We start from the raw sequence: 22,286 nt of genomic DNA on the forward strand, positions 1-22,286 counted from the left end.
GGTTGAGTCTAAACACACACAATGCCTACTTTTATAATAGTTTCAGAGGTGAGTTACTTTTGTCCCAGGGCATTCCTTTACACAGAAATGCAAGATTCAATTCAGTGTGCCTCATAAAGGGTCATGGAACCAGTTTTCATGATAATATTTAGTATGTGAATAGCCCTTTCAAGTGCTGAAAGGACACAGAATCATAGAGTTGGAAGGGACCCTGATGATCCAACCCCCTGCAATGCAGAAATATGCAGCTGTCCCATATGGGGATTGAACCTGCAACCTGGACATTATCAGCACCACACTCTAACCAGCATTTTCTCCTTGTAATTTTTACAAGAACCCTGTACAGTCAGTCAGTATTATTGTCCCCCAACTGCAGATGAAGATGAGAGCGATTTATCTAAAAGCCATCTAGCAAGGTCTTAGCAGAGGCGAGATTCAAACTGGAGACTTCCTGGTTTGCAGTCCAGTCACATAATTGCTGTGCTAGACCAGCTTCCATACGATCTTTGTTTACATGCTTGCATTACATTCCAATTTAATCTCTTCTTTTTTAAAAGCGTGATTTAACAAGTACATTTCTTAAGTCAAAGTAAAATGCACATCTTATTTTTGTTTTATCCTTGACTTGTACCAGCTCCAATCTATAGCCACTTCTCGAAAAGTAATTCTTAGGCCTGCTTTCCTCTGCTGTTATCCAATGATTGTGTTCTGCTTGGGGGCAGGGATAAGAACTTGCATCACTCTAAGTGATTTCGGACTGTCTCCGATCCCATCAGCATTTGCCACTGGTCAGGGGTGGTGGGAGTTGCAGTCCTAAGTCATCTGGAAGGACATAAAATCTGGAAGGCATGAAATATTAAAGCCAGCTAGCTTATTCAATTTCACCTCAATCACTTATCTTGTGTGTGAAAGCAGACAGTTCATTGTGAAGCTGGCCTCATTCATCATGCAGAAACACGGAAAAATGAAAGGAACAGTAGCTTTGTTCAGCAGTGGAAGAACCCATTGGCCTCATCTCTCTGTCTCCATCACCTTCCATGTGTCAGGAAGGCAAACTGTGCAGTGCTGGGACACTGTGCTTGCGCAGGAGCCGCGTGTGACTGAGATCCCTGCTGCTTCTGGGTTCTAAACCATGTGGGGAGGCTACACGACCACAGAACATCAAAGGTGGACCAATGTCAGGGCTGGAGTTGAGCATAGGTCAGCAGCAAAAATTATAAATTACTTGAGGCAAGTGAATGAAGTTAACTCTTTATCCAAGCACAGCTCCAGTCAAGTGGTCTCAGCAACTCTTTCTGGGAGGTCTTGCCCTAGTGAAGCCCTTGCGAGGACTGAAGATCCCTGCCTTTCCAGTGTCCGCTAGGACTCCTCCTCTCCAGGATCTTTCCCACACAGTCTCAGGCTGCGTCTGTGCACAACCACCTGCTGGTCAGCCCATTTCATTTCTCTGCGGGTCCTAAGAGACCAGGGGGCAGAGGAGCTGGTCGCAGCAGGAGGGGGAGACTCCCTGATGGTCTGAAGCAGGGGTCGGCCAGTTCACTCCAGTGGAGATCCTCTGTGGGTCTGATTGTGCACGCGCATGAGTGCGCGTGCCTGCGATTTCCGGCGTCTGCGATTTTCAGTGCCATGGAAGCGAGTCCCCACGCCATGCTGCGCCAGTTTAGCGCAGCTCATGGGGACTCGCCGAGCGGGCGGCTCGGTGGCGGCTCATGGGCTGGTTAAACGACCCCCATGGGCCGCTTGTGGCCCATGGACCTTAGGTTGCCGACCCCTGGTGAAGCAAGCCACTATTCCCTTAGTCTTTCCCTTGCAATCTGAGGTCTAATTTACACAGCTGTAAAGATTACCAAGATAAATGCATGTGAAGGCTAAAAAAATGCTGAACCTTTCCATTTGTACGGTATCCTAGATCTGAAGGTAAGTCCAAAGGTTTTTGTGCTTTTCCACCTTAACATTTTCCCTGCATGCATAGGTAATTTCCCTTTCTGCTCAATCCCCACAGGGTTGGGGGAGGGAATACATCTGTTCACAGTGGATTAGTAAGCAGCATCCTATTAGAAATTCTACAATCAACTTGAGAAACATGCTATTTGAAAACCAATATATTATTAACACCTCTCTAAAAATAAAAAATGTGATTGGTGTTTTGAAACCAAGGGAAAGAAGAAAAGTCTGGCAAGTGCTCTTCAATGTCCACTACAGAGTGGTTTCTGCAAACTCCACTGACTCATGAATTTAGTTTTCCCAGTCATATGACCTGCTCGGCAGACATTCCAGCAAGGCTTTGGTCACATGGGCAGCTGAAGCCAGCCTCAGACAATGGGTCACAATCCCTCCCCCAACTAACCACCCTGCCCCCTGCAAAAGAACTCTGAGTGATAAAAAGCTGGGCGTTATCAGCTGTAGGGGTCAACAGCTGCAGTTTTCTCTAAGGCTCTCCAGCGCTTTGACTGCAACCACAGGTACAGGCAGGCACCAGTGAAACAAAAGCAGCATTCCTCTGTGACTGCCAACAAGTTAAAGGATATTCAACTGCTTAAAAATCAACCCTAAAATATCAATTAACTTTTTTCCTTGATGCATCTATCATGCTGTACTACTTCAGCAAAGGTGCTTTGAGACCCTGAAGCTAAAAGTCACTTAGATGAAAAATGTGTCCCTGAGAACAGAATGCTGGACTAGCTGGTCAACTGGCTCCTTTATGTTATGTTCAGTACCAAACAAATATCTCAATACTCCTAAGAAAAAGACAAAACACTCAGCTTATCTGTAACTCAAAGTGCAGCAAACCAACATGGCAATCCTAACCAAGCTCACTCAGAAATCAATCCAAGTTAAGCGGGTGGTGCAAACTAGGGCGGCACATCAGATTTGGCTGAATCCCAGGTTGATTCAACTGGATGTGGGGGCTTTGGCTGTGTCAGGTGGAGGCAGCCCCAGATCAGGACAGGCCTCCTGAAGCATTCTTGGGCTGCCAGGGGACAGGGCATCAGGCAGGAAGGAGGGGCTTTGGCTGTATACACCTACTCTGAAGTAGGACACACGTGTGCAGGCAAACAGAGCAGGACTGAACCATTCGCTCATCAGCTGGAGCACAGGATTCAATCCTGCAGGCAGCACTGATCTGCTTCACCAGCGCGTTCCTTGCAGAGAACACACTGGAAAAGCAGACCTCAGCAGGACTGACTTTCTGCTTTCTGTAATGTGGGGGGGGGGGGGTCAGCATCTTCTCCCATATCCCTCCTGACCATATGCTTAATTAGAATTTTTAAAACCCTAATTAAACATTACCTCGTCTCTTAAACTGATTCAGGGCCAGATCCTGGCCAGTGTTCCATGGCCTTAGATCAAACTATATGCACCATTAAATGTGCATTGCTCTGGGGCTGTGGAACACCCAACAAGGATGTTGGGATACTTTTCTGCTGCCTCCTATTTAAAAAAGTATCAGGACTGCAGAACTGGGGAGGGAAGATTTAAACCCTCCTCCTTCAGCTGTACTCCCAATTAAAACCATCTCCCTTACTTTGCTATCCCTTAGTCTTTTCTTTGTTTGGTGGAGGAGCATCCAAAGGAGAGGAGGGAGGGAAAGATTAAATCTCCCCACCCCACACAGAGTGAACCTGATGAAAAATCACCCATTTCATTAAAAACACACACCTTGATGCAGCTTCTAATGACATAATTAGAGTCATGTGCAGTGACACATGAAACTGTTTAGAACTGCAACTGCAATCAGATTGATCTTTTCAACTTAAATTAATCAAAATATACTATCCTGCTTTCTTCAAGCCTCCATAACACCTGGGGGTCAACCCAGCCTGGCTGTACTAGAACTTCCGTCCTCAACCCGGTGCCCTCCATATGTTACAGAACCATAGAACTGTAGAGTTGAAAGTGACCACAATGGTCATCTAGACCAACCCCTTGCAATGCAGGAATCTTTTGTCCAGCATGGGGCTCGAACCCATAACACTGAGATTGAGAGTCTCTGGTTCTACTGGCTGAGCTATCCCCATCAGCCCCATCCCACAGGCCCAACAGTCAGGAACGGTGCAAGGTGGGAGTCCAACAACATCTGATTGTGGGAGGCTACACTAGAGTCACAGGACCAAATTCAAGCTGAGCAAGGCTCATTACAGAAAACAATTAGAGGTCTAGTAAGACTGCTGCACAGCAAAACTCTAATAATAATAAACAAACAAACCAACAAATCATCCCACCTTTCTCCCAGACCAGGACTCAAGGTGGCTCAAGCAAACCTCTCTTAGGAAGCCCTTTTCAGGCAAGCAGGGAAGCCTGTAATCATAATGTTTTGAGTTTTTCTGGTAATATACAACCAACAACAGTATTTCAGAACAGTAGTAAGTACATATTGGTTGGAAGTCACCCATCTTACTATGCCTTGAGTGCTGTGCCTCAAATGAGCCTCATTTCTCTCTTTCAAGCCAGAGGGGACACGAATGACAAAGGCCATATCCTTACAAGCTGTTGTTTCTTCTTGCTGTTGTTTTTAGGTTACGTAACATTTTTGAAGCCTTGGGAATGCTCACCGTAGCTTACAAACAGACCCTTAAGAGAGGCCTGGAGCCAGTTTTAGAAGTCAAGAGGACTAGATAATGACTAGCGCTTAGGACTTTTTAGCTGAGAGAAAAGGCAGTAAGAGGCGACATAATAGAAGTTTATAAAATTATGCGTGGCATGGAGAAAGTGGATGGAGAAAGGTTTTTCTCCCTTGCTCACAATACTCAGGGATATCCCATGACATTGAATGTAGATGATTCAGGACAAATAAGCAAAGAAAGGCTATCAATGGCCAGGATAGCTATCCTCTGCCTCCACAGTCAGAGAGGCAACAATGCTTATCAATACCAGTTGTGGGAAACCACCAGAGGGGAGAGTGTTCTTGTTTTCAGGTCCCACTTTTGAGTTTCCCACAGGCATCTGGGTGGTCCCTGTGAGAAGAGGAAGCTGGACTAGACGGGCCATTGGCTTCATCCATCAGTTCTTCTTATGTTTAAGATGTGCGCTTGGCCTCTGCAGTCTCCAAGATTTGATCATATTTCTGTCACCATCTTTGCCATCTCAGATACACAAACATTTCACTGTCCCTTCAACATCCAGCTCTCCATAGTATTCCACTGAGTCCAACAAAACCCTGCATGGAAGTTTGAAAGGGGGGAATGCATAATGCCACATTATTTCACAAGCCTTCTTGCTTATTCCTCACTTAGCAGACTTCCCTTGTGCCAAAACGAACATGATATTAACCCCCATTCACCAAAAAGCAAAACAGTCTATCTTCATTCTCATTAGAAGCCATACTAGGGAAAGTATTTTAGAAGTGAAAGGTGTATGCTTTGTATCTTACACCAACTCAAAAGAAATCTAAAACTAGACTGAGCAACTGACATTTTAAAAATATTCATCTTGACCTCCTTCTAAAGAATTAAAACCCTTTCTACCTTTTCACTATACTATTTTTTGAATTGTATATATTGACCATCATTTCCCTCAAAAGGCAGACTTTTTTTGGATATTTGGGGGGGGGGGACACACCCTGAATCTACAGTGACAAAAGCTAAGATCTTGGTCTTCAATTAAATGCCCCATAAAAAGCAATAATCTATTACCATAAGCTACTCTAAACACAATAATGATGATTAGTAGAAACAGTCAGCATCACAAAACACTTAGTGTGGCTGCACTTCAAAATAAAAAAATGTAGCCCGATATATCCCACAAACTCTAAACATTTATTGGCCCACTAGGATGAGAACCTACAATGCCTATTAGTGAAGTTGGTCATAAGTAACCAGACTGCAATTATGTTTTCTTGCAACAGATGTGGGAATCCTATGGCCCTCTGTATGTTGTTGAACTTCCATCAACCCCAGCCAGCATTGCCAAATGTCAGTCTAAAAAATAAGACACAAAGATTTCTCACCCAGTACAGTCCAAACTCACAGGTCTAACGTGTACACTAGGGCTGTTTGGTGACCACCATTCTCCATTTAGGTCAACCACTGTCCAAACCAGCCCAATGAGAAAGCTGAGTTTGGAACCAACCCAGTGGGCATGCACACCACCCTTCTTCATTCCTCCTTTCAGGACAGAAGTGAGTGAATTACTAGGAACTCTTCAACGAACTATAGTTTCCTGTTTTATCCGAACTGGGAAACTAATATTATGCTAACTTCAAACTATACCTTCTTATTCTGGCTCATTTCAAAGCTATTAGCCATAGCTTCCCAGGTCAGACAAAACAGTAAACTATAGCTAATGGAAAAGAGTCTTGTGACGCGGCAGCTAAAAAAGCCAATGCAATTCTGGGCTGCATCAATAGGAGTATAGCATCTAGATCAAGGGAAGTAATAGTGCCACTGTATTCTGCTCTGGTCAGACCTCACCTGGAGTACTGTGTCCAGTTCTGGGCACCACAGTTCAAGAAGGACACTGACAAACTGGAACGTGTCCAGAGGAGGGCAATCAAAATGGTCAAAGGCCTGGAAACGATGCCTTATGAGGAACGGTTAAGGGAGCTGGGCATGTTTAGCCTGGAGAAGAGGAGGTTAAGGGGTGATATGATAGCCATGTTCAAATATATAAAAGGATGTCACATAGAGGAGGGAGAAAGGTTGTTTTCTGCTGCTCCAGAGAAGCGGACACGGAGCAATGGATCCAAAGTACAAGAAAGAAGATTCCACCTAAACATTAGGAAGAACTTCCTGACAGTAAGAGCTGTTCGACAGTGGAATTTGCTGCCAAGGAGTGTGGTGGAGTCTCCTTCTTTGGAGGTCTTTAAGCAGAGGCTTGACAACCATATGTCAGGAGTGCTCTGATGGTGTTTCCTGCTTGGCAGGGGGTTGGACTCGATGGCCCTTGTGGTCACTTCCAACTCTATGATTCTATGATTGTCTGCTTGCTGCCTTGCTCAAATAAAGGAGTTGTGCACACACCCACAATATTCACACATACAGTGGTACCTCGGGTTACAGACGCTTCAGGTTACAGACTCTGCTAACCCAGAAATAGTACCTCGGGTTAAGAACTTTGCTTCAGGATGAGAACAGAAATCGTGTGGCGGTGGCACAGTGACAGCGGGAGGCCCCATTAGCTAAAGTGGTGCTTCAGGTTAAGAACAGTTTCAGGTTAAGAACGGACCTCCAGAACGAATTAAGTTCTTAACCCAAGGTACCACTGTATCTGATTTTATTAAACAGAGATATGATCATCTGAACCCAGCCATTGTGCAGGAATACACTCAATGTCCTAAAATGACAACTGTCTCCAAGTGCACCCCTCAGGATGATTGCTCAGCAGTGTCACAGAGTTCAATTTTGCAGCCTTATCATGCATAACCACCAAAAAATGTTCAACCCAACTCTTACTGCAAATCACATTTTGATTGGGGGCAGGGGGAGGGGTAGAAGGAGGAAAATGGATTATTACTAGTCTTCCTCTCATATATCTTATTAGAAACATGTTACTCTCTACACTGGTGTCAATTTCTGTCCAATTACAGAAGGATGTGTGTGGGAATTTTAAAATAAGCTTTAGGGCTGGCATGGCAATGTGTATGCAATAAAATTGCTTTGTTTTGCCACACACTCAGCTCAAAGAGAAACTGGCAAGACAGTGGGAAGGCATACATGACAGTCCTGTAATTCCTTTGTTAAGTGATATCGTTTATACAAACCTACTAAAAATAGGACCCTGGGTTAGCAGATTATTCTGTTTATTTTTTGAACATATTTCACCATACTACCCAAAGCTGTTTATGAAGAAATTCAGAGTTGAATGTTCACATAACAGGAATGGCAACAAATGACACCATATGGAACCATGACAGGAAACAAGACTGTCGATGGTCAACAATGTAATTTGTTTTCTTGTGGATTCCACTGGAAAGAGGCACTGGAATGTGTTTACGCAGGCGTAGCCAACGTCGTGCCCACCAGATGCTGAAATGTGTGTGAGTCACAACTCCTCCTACAGCCAAGCCTGTGAACATCAACTAGACAAAAAAAGGTCCCAACCAATTCCTCCTAACAGGTTAATAAGTAGTAGTTTAAAAAGACTTACATAAGAATTAGACTATACCTTCTATAAAACATAGATAATTGATGACAGACAGAGAATTCTGTTTTCACTCCATCCCAAAAGCTATTTTTAATAGGACAGAGCCAACTACCACAATTCATGGTTCCTGATAAACCGAACTGGATATATACTTGTGGCCTTTGCAGTGCTTAACTCCACATCCCATTTTAGATAATATAAAGCAGCTTCAGTCCATTGAAATAAACCTAAAAACAACAACAACAACGTCAGGTCTCCTTAACGCATTCGTGGGCATGGGACAGAGACAGAAATTTGCAGGGCGCCAGGTGCATTTTGCACCTAAAGATTCTCCATTTGCAAGCACCTCAAAAAGTCTGGGTGCCATTTTTTGTGTGCCTGACTGACATTCAAGGATTACCAAAATGTATGTGCTTTGAAGCTTCGAAGTATATGTTAAGGATAGACAATATGTTAAGGAATTTAACAATAAAGAGTAGAGTGTTTTGAAACATGAAGTATGGTACCAATATTTTTACTGTAAGCACCAAATTAAACATGGACAGTGGTACCTTGGGATGCAAACGGGATCCGTTCTGGAGCCCCGTTCGCATCCCAAACGTAACGCAAGACGCGACGGCGCGTCTGTGCATGCGTGGGTCACATTTCACCGCTTCCACGCATGTGTGTGACGTCATTTTGAGCGTATGCGCATGCTCCGTTACTTCCGGGTTGCCTCAAGAGCGCAACTCGAACGTGCTCAACCCAAAGAACATTCAAGTCGAGGTATGACTGTATTAAGAATTTCTGCATAAAATGTGTTATTAACAATGTGTCACTTACATGAATTGCATATTAATTCACAACCCAGGTCCCAGAAGCCATTTGGCTCCTAGCTTTTCTATCCCAGTTTCTAACACTGGTATGGGACAATTGGCACACAAGACAATATAAATTACTTTAAAGTAAACAGACATATTCAAAGTTATCTTTCAATGGCATATAATAAAAGTTTAAATCATGGGCAGGTGTCCAACAGGCCAGCTGATGATGGGGGGGAGATTATAGGGGGCCTTTATTACGTTTAGTATTTCTTGTCCTTAAACTCAAGGCAGACAACATATTCAATATGCCTGTTTGATGGGACATGTGCAGTTTTCCGGCAATGCACTTCCTATTCCTACTCTAGTTACATACACTCTTAGAAATGAACAAGAGATCCACCGTTTGTCCTAAAATGTCCCATTTTAAGTCTTATTTAGTATGCTGAAGTCTTACTGAGCTAGCAGCATAAACTACACTATAGCTAATAATAATAAAAACCACCTGAACTGTATTTTCAGTATTCAAGATGCAAAACTTCTATTTTAAGATGGGGATGACAGATTTATTCCAAGGTTGCCACTGCACAAGAATCTAAATATACTGCTTAACTTTCTGGATGCAGAAAAGCCAACAGAAAAACTTCCAACTCCTCCCTTGTAAGAAGAATGAAGCAAGTATTAATTACTGGATCTCCATGCCTACTGCAATGCCTGCATCATCCCTTTTGAATTCTAAAATATTCACGTGGTGTCATCACCAGGCCCAGCAAAAACCCTTCAATAAGGATGCAGAGGTTTTCCTGGCAGTAGAGCATTAAGCAGATAATGGAAGTCAGCACTTATACAAAGAAACTTCTCATTAGACAAAGAATCCAGATTAATATATTGACCAACTTACCCAAGATATATAAGACAAGAAAGCATTGTGTGGTGAGAAGCTATGCAATTGTTAAAGTGTCATTTACTGCAGGAAGGGAATGGAAGACCACATATCCCAAGATTTCAGTTACCTCCCTCTATGTACAGAGCCTTGGTTGAAACTGTTAGCTTTGAACACTTTAAAGTGATTAGAAAAGATTAGTAAAGGCCTTTTCATAGTATTGTTTCATTGTGGAAGGTACACACAGCTGTTAGATATTAAACGGGTCTAAATAACTTTCTTCTCAACTTGTGCAGGAGGGTGAAGGAGAAAATCCAGTATTCCATCCCCAGGTATGTGAAAACTGGAAACTGCATTTTACCAGTACCCAAACTGTAACCTGCTAATCACAGACAAAATACAATTACCTGTCCACCAATGCTGTTATTATCACTTTGGGTGCTATCTGGAATGTGACTGAGAAGTATCATAGGAATCTACTCAATACTTCCCCATTCTTGTTAAAAGCCCTTCAAAGTTTTCCCCACTTTTACTATTCAATATTCATTGCAAGTAAACATAGCAGCAGTAAGACTACCAAAGCAACAAACAAAACAAAATAAAATCACCCCTCATACAATTAATTTGTTTTAACTTCTTCTGAAAGCAAAGTGTTCTAAAGCTACTCCACTGTTCATGTATCTTTTTAAAGGGGGGGGGGTACATACTCTCATGGAAGGCATCAAAGGCTACCCAGCCCCCCAGCCCTGTCGTAAAGCAACACCACAATCTATCAGTGGGAACAGAGCAAGTTTGACATGACTTTTGTTCATCATTCTTTAAAATTTGTGCTATGTGTTTACATCCTTAAGTTCACACTGCACAACCATTAGACGGAATTGCATTATTTCTGGCTATGATGCTTTGAAGCAAGCAGTTCAAATCTCCTGTCCATATGCACATTTGAGTTTTAAAAACAAAAATCAGGAAAAGGGGAAAAAACATTCCTTACTACTAAGAACAAGGAGCAACACAAAAGGCCCAAACAGACCATTGCACTCCCTGCCATATTTACATGGCAATGCAACAGCGACACAGGCACTCTCACAAGGCAAAGAGAACACAAATGAAAGCAGTATTCACTTTTATCACCTAGGTATAACCAGCATTCTAAGGGAAGCAATTTTGGAAAAGCTGAAAAGTATTTCAGATTCCTTGGCATCATAGTTATCTTTAAGTATCTGGTTTTCTCCCCCTTCCTGCATTTTGCTAGAACAAAGTAATCAATGTGCCATTTCCAAAAGCAAATGTATGAATCGGATTCATCTGCCTCAGCCTTGGTCAACCTGATGTGCAGGACAACAATCTCCATCCGCTATGAGGTCTGGAGATAATGCAAATTATAGTTCAAAACATCTGGAGGACCCCAGGTTAATCAAGGCAGATATAGCTCACCTGACATAACCTAAGAATGAACATGTTATGGAGACTGAGAAGAAAAATATTCTAATGCAGGTTATAATATTTTTTCAAAGTGCCAAGATAATGCCAAAAAATGAAATTTAAAAACTACTATAAACTTTCTGGTGCTTCTCTGAGTCACAAACTTTGCAAGCTCAATAAAGCGAGATTTAAGTTAAAAATGAAACTGTACCCAATACCTATTGGAGAATGAGTATTCATGAATGCCACCAGAAACTGATTCTACTGCCAAGAATCTGTGCCAAGCGTCAACGCCACTGCATTAGTGCAGTATCAGAGGCGCACAGTTCAGGTGCAAGCGCATACCAAGAGATGACATCAGACAGAAACTACACAGTTTCACTTGAGAGCAAACCCTTCCAGAGAACTATCGAGCAATATTCCTTAACGCAGCCAACACAAAACAACCAATGTACTGTCTCCAAAAGAACCAAGAACTGTTTATAATTCTGGAGTAGGAAGGGGAAGCTTTATTCTACCTTTTTTAAAACAAAAAAGTTTCCAGTCTAAGGTTTCATGCATAAGGAGAAACTTGTTGAGCATTTCAACTCCACCTCCTTCCCCTAGGAGTAAAACAGCACAGCTGACTCACTCACTCACTCACTCACTCACTCCTGCAGAGTTGAGGGAGGTCAGAGTACTACATGCACCTGTACCATATAATACACCTACAGAGCAGGTGGAGCTTTTCTTGGGCTCCCAGCACCACCCAAACATATTTGCACAATGTCAGCAGCAGCTGATTCAAAGGGAGTTGCTGAGAAATCCTGTATTTCAGGAATTGTGAAACCTGCTGTTTCAGGAATTCCTGATGTGAAATTCCTAAGAAAGGACACGTCCTTTGGAGTACAAAAAACATCACACACACCATGTGCTAAAAAAACAACAAACCCAGCCCAATTCCATTCACACCCCAGATTAAAGCACAGAAACAACATGCGATTCAGATGAAGAGTTGAAATCTCCCAAAGCAAACGTTTTCTGCTGCAATTTTTACAAGGCAAAACTGCAACCCCACAGCTAGGCACTTCCCAATCTGTATTTTAAAAGCACACAGGAAGCAAGTTTCCACCCTGAGACACCTCACTTTAAAAGCTGGCTGCTTGACAAATTGCAGGGCAGAACCCACCCCACCTTCTCGGTACAATGTCAAAAGCAGAGCGCAAGGAGAGTAAGGGAATTAAGTCTTGCTGAACCAAGAGGGGCTTACTTCTGCGTAAAAAATGTGCTCAGGCTAAGGCTGTAATGGGAAGTCCATTTATTTAGGGCAGAGGTCTCACTGAACCCAGTTATGACTTACTCCTGAGTAAGGAGACTTAGAATCTTCTCTTGGGTCCCCTTTGAAAGCATCTGTAGAGCTTAACTTTTAAAACTTGCCCTCCAAGAGGAGAAACCATCCACTCTTTGGCCACCCACTCCAAAAGGAACTAATCTAGAGTTTGGTGGTATCCTGAGCACACCAGCCAGCCCTTCACCCAACAGGTGTTTTGGGGGGGGGAGGGGGCAGTTTGAGAAAAAGAACAATTGTGCGAACCTAAAAAGAGGAGCTCCATTAACTTCAGACACACACAACCAAGCCAGACCCTGCCCAAAGGTTCACAGAGCTTGGTTTTTACCGATTTAAAAATCATTTTGTCCTGAGCCCAAGTCTGTAAGAGTGGGGCATTTAAACAACAATAAACAGACTTCCGAGCGAAGAGTGGCGGGAGATGGGGCCGGAGGGTTGTGTTTTCCCCACTCCTCTTCAATCCCCTTTCAGTCCAATGGGGCTGCAGTGGGCCTGGAGGGGGGAGCCCGGGGAACGGTGCGCGCGGGGGGCGCCTGGCCACGAAGGCGAAGGGGCGCGCGCCCCCAGGCAGGCTGCAGCCCCCCCCCCGGCAGCCCCTCGTTCCCCTTCCCGGGCCGGCGGGGCAGAGAGGAGGGCGGCTGGCTCCGGAGGCCCCCCCCCCCCGCCGAGGCGGCTTTCGCTTACCTTGGTGGAAGCAGCAGCAGCAGCAGCAGCAGCTGCGGCTCGGGCAGACATCTTGTTTCCTTCCCGTCCCCGAGGAGGCAGGGAGGAGCGGGCGGCGGCGGCGAGGAGGGAGGGAGGGGCGCCGGGGCGCGCTGCCTCCGCCTCCCGCCCGCCCGCCAGGGAGTCCCGGGGCGGCCGCTGGCTCTCGCGCGCTCTGCCTCCGCCTCCTCACGCCGCGGCGGCCCCGGCCAGCATCGCCCGCCGCCCCCGCCGGCCCGCCAAGTTGCCTGCAAGTCGGCCCCGAGCAGAGCGGCGCCTGGCCCGGCGAGGGTCTGGGGGGGGGGGCGCTGCTGCTGCTTCCCGGCTTCCTGGGGCCGGAGCGGCGAGGCGCCTCTGTCCAGCTACCCGCCCGCCCGGCTGGCCGCCCGCTCCCCCCGCCCGCTCCCTCCCCCGTCTCTCCCAGCAACCACTGACATGTCGGCCGGGCTGCTGGGAGGGTCCATCTCTCTCCTCCCGGAGGGGGCGCGCCGAGGAGCCGGGCTTGCGCGGGTGCGCAGACCCGGGGGAATGCGGAGGAGGAGGAGGGGAGAATCAATAGGAGGGAGGGAATCGCGGGAGTCGCGGGGCTCCGCAAGGAGCCGGGCAGCGCGGCAGCTGAGGAGGCGCCAGGACTTCGTCCATCGCCATCATTTTGCTTTCTTCCTCCTTTCCCTCCGCTCCAAAGAAATGTGCGGGGTGTTTAAAAAGAAGAAGACGGGCGCTTTGCAAGAAAGTTGCTTGGCTTCCCTCCGGGCAAAAGGGGCAGGGATTTTGCAAGCGCCCCCCCCCCCCGCTGCTTCCCCGCGCTTTGGTTCGGACCCGGGCAGCGACTTTCCCGGCGCGGACGAGCCTATCATCGGCCGCGGAGGAGGGAGGCTGGCAAGGCAGGGCGCTCCCGCTGCTGCCGGGCAGAGGACCGGACGGGAGGCTGGAGCGGGTTGCAGAGCGACCCAAACGCGGCGGCAGGAGGAGGGAGAGGGTTTGCAGAGAGAGCGGCCGCCAGTTTGGAAAGGCTGTGAACTCTTGTTCTTCTCCCAGGCCCAGCGTGCTTTCTTTTCTTGTTTTCAGTATTCTGTTTTGCAATCGGAATAACCATTCCCAGAGCCGCGTTTGAGCAGTGCGATCCTATACTGAGTAGTCCTGTACAGTAAATTCCACGAGTTCAGTTGGGCTTGCTCCCAGGTAAGGGTGTAAAATTGCCACACACGGTCTCTTGCAGCAAAAACAAAACAAAACCAGCTAAGAGAATTGTGGTACCTTAACGTCTTAACAGGTTTCTTGTTGCCAAAAGCTTTTGGTATCAACATCAGAACTGCTTCCCAAAATGCAAGTGGGAAACTTAAATTTTCTGCTTTTTAGCCAAAAGAAAACCAAGGCCCAGTTTAGCACAGATGAGGAATCACAGGCCATATATTTGCAGTTTTGATCACTGGTGGCTGCAGCACTTAACTTGGGAGAAAATCTCATTAGCATCTTCATTATTTTCTGCATTTATACCACACCTAACAAGGAAATATCCAAGGCAGCTTAAGATCAGAACCAAAACTCAGCACAAGAAAAACCAAAATATCAATAGAACCAATCAGTAAACATTCTTTTAAAAAGGATAAAAGGCAGTGGCAGCATAAAGCAACTTAAGGACAGCACTCTGCAAAGGTTTGTTGAAAGAAAACAGTTTCTTCTAAAGTCAATAAGGCATCAGTGCCTGAGGTCTAGTGGCATAGCCTCAGTCCAGTGTGCAGTCTCCGAGGAGCACGTCCCATTGAACTCATCTTAGCAACCTTTTGAATACTCACACGTAGGCTCACAGCCACACTTCTTGCCATGGTGGCACAAGAGAACCCTACATGGCTCATGCCTAATTAATATAAAACTTTCAGTTGGTGCTAATAATAATGATAATCCCCAGCCACTCTGGGCGGATTCCTTCATACACAAAAACGTAATAAAATATTAAACATTAAAAACTTCCCCATATAGGGAAGCAAGAAAGGCAAGTGTGGATCCTGCAAAAGGCCTTTGAGAAAAGCAAGGCCTCCGAGCCCTTCTAAAAGTGAGGAGGGACAGAAGTAAATAGGAGGGAGGTGATCAAGGGATCCCCGCAGCGGAGATGCAAAGTGCCAGTCACTGCAGTTCCAATAACAATTCTTTTTTTATAAAAAAAATACACCTTTTTGCAAAAGTTTTTTCAAAAGTTAGAATACAGCTTTGTCTACTGCCATAACACCACAGAACGATCACTCCAATCCTCAATCCCACATTACTGCCATGCTGACTCGCCAAATGCCCTACCACTGATCTGGTTTACTAGACATTTTCAATCAATGTATCCCCTCCACAAACACATGATGATGACATTAAAATACCCTGTTCTTCATTAAAGGAGAAAAAAAGGAAACCAATTCTTGAGCACAGGGCTTACATCACTTGGGGCCTTGAAAATGAGCAATGTGATCTTAAATTCAAATGCGTTGCTCTGCAATAGTCAGCTAGAGCAAAGATGCAGGATGGGCATAATTTGATCACTCGTGGAGGCCTAGAACCGTATGGAGCTGCAGTGCTGCATTCTGAGAAGCCATGAGCACCGCCAGAAGCGTGCACAGCAAAGATTTACAACAGCCTTTGCCAACCTGTGCTGGAAGGGGGGGGGTGATGGGAGTTGTAGATGGAGGGCACCAGACTGGCAAAGGCTGGTTTGCAGAAATCAAGCCTTGTGGTCCCCCAGATCACCACAGTAAAGTCAGCTTTGAGCAAATGTGTGTGTAGTTTTCCATGCTGAATGTAAAGTAGAGGTAATGATTATTTGGGTTCCTGCAAAGGCAGGAGAACTCTGTCCCTGCTGCTTTGTTTATCAGTGTGAAATGATAACATGAGCAGATAAATTTGGAGGCACAATACAGGCAAGGTTAAGCACACTTCAATCCCATGCCTTAAGTCTCAGGAGTGAGAGAAGTGAGGTCTACATACCAAGAGGAGGGGAGGAGAGACAGAGAACCCTCCTGACTAGCACACACAAAAATTTATCACCTGCCAAATGCAAAAAAAATACAATGGTACCTTGAGTTACAAACGCCTCAGGTTACAAACGCTTCAGGTTACAATCTCCACTAACCTGGAAGAGTTACCTCAAGTTGAGAACTTTGTCCCAGGATGAGAACGGAAATTGTGTGCCAGCGGCGCGGTGGCAGCAAGAGGCCCCATTAGCAAAAGAACGCCTCTAGTTAAGAACAGTTTTAGGTTAAAAATGGACCTCTGGAATGAATGAAGTTCATAACTAGAGGTACCACTGTAGAGGTGGTGAATTGCCAACAATAGGCACCAGGAAAGTGCAGTTGGAGCACGTGTGTCCATTTCCTGCACCTGCTGCCAACATGCCTGATACTCCCCCAGGCTGAATTTCTTGTGACTTTAGTCCCCTTCACACATTTTTCACGTGAAGGAAGCTTCACATATAGAAGAGGCAGTGTGGCCACATGTGAGCCCCTGAATTGTCCGTAAACATTTGAATGTGGGAAGTCCGCACAGAGCATTTCCACCTGGTGTGGAGCCCTGAACAATTGGAGTTCATTTTCATCCTTTTAAGACTTTTATGCCGTGCCCTTTGGTTGAAAAGGCAGCTTACAAAAAATGCTAAAACTGTCCCTGCCCTCAAACTCAAAATCTAAAAAGATGTGACACAGGAGGAACAAGGAATGGGAGGAAGGAGGAGAAAGCAAGCGCCAGTTCTTAAAGTTACAGTTCTTATAATACAATTAGATAGTTCTGTCCGTGTGGATTCTGGCTGCCAAGTAGAACAATGGCGATTCACTAGCATTAGAGGTGAGCCTGTTTGTCTTGACCTTGATAAAGAGCAGTTCCTCCCCAGAAGGCTTTGTCCCTCCAGATCAGATCCAGGAGCATAGTAGGGGACAGTGTCCAGGCCAGGGGGATGGAGCAGCTCTTGCCGCACAGTCCTTCCTTCAGGCTGCTGACTTGATGGCAATTACAGTCCTCACAGGAGGAAGCGCCTTCTTCCCCTGCCAAATTCAGTTGCTGTGCTGGCTGCTCAACACATGGACATCAGGGGCAGCAGAGCTCTACTGCTCCTCCCAGGCATGGAGCCCTCTGCCCATACGCAAAGTGTGTAGATGGCACCAGTCTCTAGTTTCCAGCTGCACTCTTGGCTGTGAACACTTTTAACTATTTCCTGCATTGCAAAAAGTTGGTCTAGATGAGCCTTGGGGTGCCTTCCAACTCTACAATACTTTGATTCCACTCAGCTTTCAAGGACAGTTGCTTAAAGTTGATACTAGAGCTTAATTTGGAAAATGAGGGACTCTACTCTGCGCTTCTTAATGTTACCAGGAAAGGGTTTATTGCAGCTTGGCTTCTAGGACCCCTTGTTTGTATCTGAAACAGAATCTGGTCTCAACACTGCCAAGATTCAGCTCAGACAAAGCTCTTATTAAACGGCAGAGCTGAGCCTTGGGTAACGCTACAAAATAAGAACAAGAAGCAGTGCTCTCTTTTTTGAAATCCAGGCATTCCATTTACCGTTTAAGCACCAGGGGACTGTCTTTATGTGCCTTATTTTATCAAATACTGCAAAGGACTGGTCTAAAACATTGTCATGCCTGCGGTGGAGGAAAATCCAAATGGCACCCCTTCTCGCCAAGTGGCATGGAGTACAACCCATCTGGGATTTCTCTATGTGTGTTGTTGAAATGAATTAGCTGCTCCAGAATCCAGGGGCATGCACAGGAGAAATGTGCAGTAGCTGGTGCCCCACAGGGCCTCTTGTGACAAAGCTGCCCCTGACCAGCATTTTAAAGCAAGAGGGGTACCTGCAGACCTCCAAATGGCGTGGGACTCTCAACTCCACCAGCCTCAGCCGGCATGGCCAGTAATGCAGGATAGTGGGAGTTGGTCCAGCAGTGGCTGGAGGGCCACACGTTTCTCACCTGAGCAGGAGATTGGACAAGATACACCATCTTCAACCTTGGGACCCTCTAGGTGTCATTAGACTGCAACCATCCAAGACCATTGGCTAAGCTGGTTGGGGATACAGGAATTTCTGTTGCTGTTGGCTTCCATCTGTCTTGAGAGACAATGGAGTGTACCTCCAGGAAGTCAGAATGTTACATTAGCAGTACCAAAGTAACTTCCCTGGGGCGCATGGCTGAGCAGTGTGTAGGGAGGTTCTGGGCTGCACAGATGGCAAGACCCCCCCCCTCTTGGCCTCACTGATGTGGTCCAAAGGAAAGCAGAGCAAGACTTTTGGCACCAGCTTGGCTGCAGAACTTGCTGGAAGGAGGTGTACAAGGTGGCTCTTAAGGAGTCTCTACCCAGGATTTGTGTAGGGTTTACTCTTTAGCCTTTTCTTTTCCTGAAGATAGCCCACAAGGCAGTGGAGGGTTAGAATCAGATGGACTACCTTCCTGGGCTGACAAGCCCCATCTGCCCCTCATTTCCCTCTACAGCACTTGCAGAAACTGCCTTCTTGACTGTTGGACCCACTATTGGCGCCGTCCACTCAATCCACCAGAGCCTATCTTCACATGCACAGGAAGTCCGTAACTCACCAATGGTTTAAGACTCATTGGCTACCCTTACCTGGTTCAGCTGGCCAGTTAACGCTGTTCCCGGGGTGTGTCTGCTGTCACATGCTGACAGCTCGTAGGAGCCACAGGGGAGAGCTGAATGCAGGGTAGGGACCAAAAGTGGACAAACTACCCCAGAAGGAGTATGATGTGTCCCCCACCAAAGGTGCTACCCTTCCCCTAACACCCCATACAACCCATACAACAGGAGTTGTAGTTCAACAATATCTGGGGATCCAAGGTTGAAGAACTCCAGTCTAATAATCTCCAATAATCCTCACTCTATGAAATCCCTATGAGTCTATAAAAAAAAATGCTTTCTTTCAGAATGCCACAGGATTCTGAACTCACTGTTGCTTTTCTGTAGCTTTCATCTTCCAACCCTGATGGAATGGACAGGAAGGAAAAGGCTGGGATCACCACAGGAAACCAGCCTCTGAACTGAGAAAATGCAGTAGGTAGTTTGCTAGAAACCTCTTGTTTTCCCAGACCGTTCTCTACCTAAAAAGAATATCTGCTCTGTTTAAAAACTCAGCACAGAGTCTCTTTTCTGGTAAATGAGTATTTTGTTCCTGCCTTTGACTCTGGAAGAAATGTTTATTGGGCATGACATAAAGCAAAAATAGAATGTACCAGTTTTCCTTTTATTCCCCATCCCCAAGTAGCTCACTCACACTGAATACACTGAAACTGTTTGACTGTTCTGTCATTGTGAAATTAAACACTCTATTCCATTCTTTGCTTTTAAAAATAAGTCGATAAACAAACAAACAAACAAACAAACAAACGCAAAACATAAAACGGTATTTATTCTAAAGGCAGACTAATGCACCAGTTTTGTTTCTTATTTAAGGCACCTCACTGACCCTTCTCCACAAATTTTTAACTTGGGCACATATTTTGTATGCCCCTCGATATACCGCAATGCCCTCTCTCCCCACTTCCCACTGCAATAGTGTTATGGCCTGTACAACACCCACACTATTGTATTAAGAAACGATTCCCATTGCTCAAGAAAGTGCAACCCAGTCATATTGAGTTTCCCAGGATTATGTTCCAGTTACCATATTTGATATGGCAACCTTACAAAGAGAGGAAGTTGACATCACACAGAGAACTTTTGTTGAGGATAAGCAGGCTGTGGAAGCTTCCAGAAGAAAATAAAGCTTACAAAATGTGATGAGTTTGCAGACATTTCTGAGCAGCATGGAGGCGTGTAAAGTTCCACTGAAATGTTTTGCAGCCACAAATGAAGCCACTGCTCATCCTAGGGCAGGGACAACCCTACATGGTGCCTTCTGTGTGTTTTAGACTACAACTCCTATTATCTCTGTCCACTGGCCGTGTTGGATGGGGCTGTTGGGGGTTGTAGTCCAAAACATCTGCAGAGTCCTTTGCTGGGGAAGGCAGTTCCAGCTGATAGAGTTATGTACAGTAAATAGTGTTATTTTCATTTAATGTAAGCACCATTCCAATCTCTGGTATTACTAGCACCAATTTAGACAAAACAGCAGGGATAGCCAATATAGTGCCCGCCAGATGTTATTAGACATCAATCCAACAACATCTGGAGGGCCACAGATAGCAGCCCTTGCAGTAAACCATGGCTGTTATGTGAACAGTATAGGTTCCAGGTTTGGGGGGGAGGGATATGCTCTTGGGGGGACTCTCTGAGTGTGCCCCACACCACATTCTCCTCTTCAATGCAGCTGCCCATGTGCTTGCTTCTACCTTTGCGCATATTGGCACCACCTCCAAGACAGGAGGAACATAAGACATGTGAATGAGCAGGCAAAAGCATGTTCCACTCCTCATTGCATGCAATGGATGGTGACTTAAAGCATTAAGCACTGTTGTTGCATCCAAACACAGCAAACAGTGGCTTGTTCAGTTCAGCTGGTTAGTTAGCTGGGATGTCAACATCCAATCCTGGTCTGATCTTCTTGTTTGCTGACAAACTGAGCTTTGATATCCTGGTTTCTTTACAAGCAGAAGTACTCTTTCTCTTGTGGGGCAAGGAGAAGTGGGAAGCTCATGCAGAACCAATCAGGCAACAGCAAACCACAGTTTGTTGTTACATCTGAACAGGGCCACAGCAGTGCTAGATTACCCAAAAGACAAAGCAAGCATGTGGTTAGGACAGCGGCAAATGGGGTGTAAAAAAGTGAGAAATTTTGGGGGGGAATTGGCATTTGATTTTTTTTTTTTAATGGAAGTAGTCAACCTTCTTAGAATTCCTTACATTCTACACCCTTCCCCCATTTTTTTGTTCTCTTTTTATTACTTATCCATTATCCCCAGCTAATGTAGATTGAAATAATGTAAGGAAATCAGATTCTGTCATGTGTTGTACATGGCATACATACATGTACATTTCACCATACAGGCAAACTTTGTGTCACCATAATCTTTTCAGTGCTTAGGACCTTTAAAAGTCTTAATCCAGCCCGGGGCCACAGACATGGAAGAGCCCTAGAGCCTTCATTTGCACACACAAAAGTGTATAACTAAAGCATCAGAACCAAAGGAAACACAGCAGCTTGGGAAAGAGCTGGCATCTTTGTCGAGTCTTTCAGCTGCTCTGGGATGGAGGAAATCCCATTATAGCTTCATTGTTTTATTTTTTTCTTGCAGACGCAGCAGGAATACAATTTAATATTTAAAGCACTGTTAATATTAATGGCGGCTATCACCATTTTAACCAACTGTTAGGATGAAGGTTGTTTATCGGAGTGAGTGGGGGGGGGGGAGCTGCTCTGCATGCAGAAGAGTTGGAGGGGACTGCCCAGCATCTCCAGTCCAAAGGTTCTTCTCCAGCAGTATGGATGGGAAAGAAGTCCCCACCACACACATCTTGAGAACCCAAATAAATTCACAGCATCAGCATCATCAGCATCATTCTGTCTTTTTCCCCAGCAGGGACTCAAGATGGCTTATAGCTAAAGTATAAACAGCATGAGCAATATGACACAAGATAGTCATTCATGATGGAAAGGACATGTCATGTGTGCACATGGTTCTAATTCAGCAATGAGAACCTAAGAACTTGGCTGCTGGATCAGACTAAAGGCCTATCAACTCCAGCATTCAGTCCTCACAGTGACCAACCAGATACCGCAAGTCCATAGGACACAGTCTCCTGCCCCTCCTGCTGTTTGCCCCTTAGCAACTGGTATTCACCAGTATAATGCCTCTGGTCCTGAAGATCTTACCATACTGGGGAGGACTGAGAACTGGTAACAGACTGTCCTCCATAAAGCATGCCACAGACACCCTATCTTGGGACCTGCCAATCTGATTCGAAAGAATGACAGGCCAGAGAGCAGGGATGTGGCTGATCTTAGAGGTGGGTAGCATTCTGTGATATTGTGCGCAAGTGCTCCTTCAGATGGCCTGAGCCTGGACCATTGGGTGGCTTTCCAGCCATGATAAACCCCCTTTTCAAAATGCAAAGGGCCTTTTCAAATTTAGTTAAATGGTTAGAACTAATC

The 22,286-nt window shown here is 45.5% G+C and overlaps 1 protein-coding gene across 9 annotated transcripts in view; it reads right to left on the minus strand.

Moving 5' to 3' along the window:
• The window catches only part of TJP1 (tight junction protein 1), a 354,643-nt gene that overhangs the window by 126,801 nt on the left and 205,556 nt on the right, over positions 1–22,286 (minus strand). Inside the window, exon 1 of one of the 9 annotated variants that reach the window (XM_080980662.1) lies at positions 13,199–13,365. The exons of the other annotated variants lie outside the window; for them this stretch is intronic. Within the exon in view, the coding sequence (XP_080836788.1) occupies positions 13,199–13,249 (51 nt within the window). The 5' untranslated portion in view covers positions 13,250–13,365. Of the gene's footprint in view, positions 1–13,198; positions 13,366–22,286 lie in introns of those variants that run through there. 9 annotated transcript variants of the gene reach the window in all.

Source organism: Podarcis pityusensis (assembly GCF_964106645.2).
Source record: "Podarcis pityusensis genome assembly, chromosome: 14".
In the NCBI taxonomy this organism is placed as follows: domain Eukaryota; kingdom Metazoa; phylum Chordata; class Lepidosauria; order Squamata; family Lacertidae; genus Podarcis; species Podarcis pityusensis.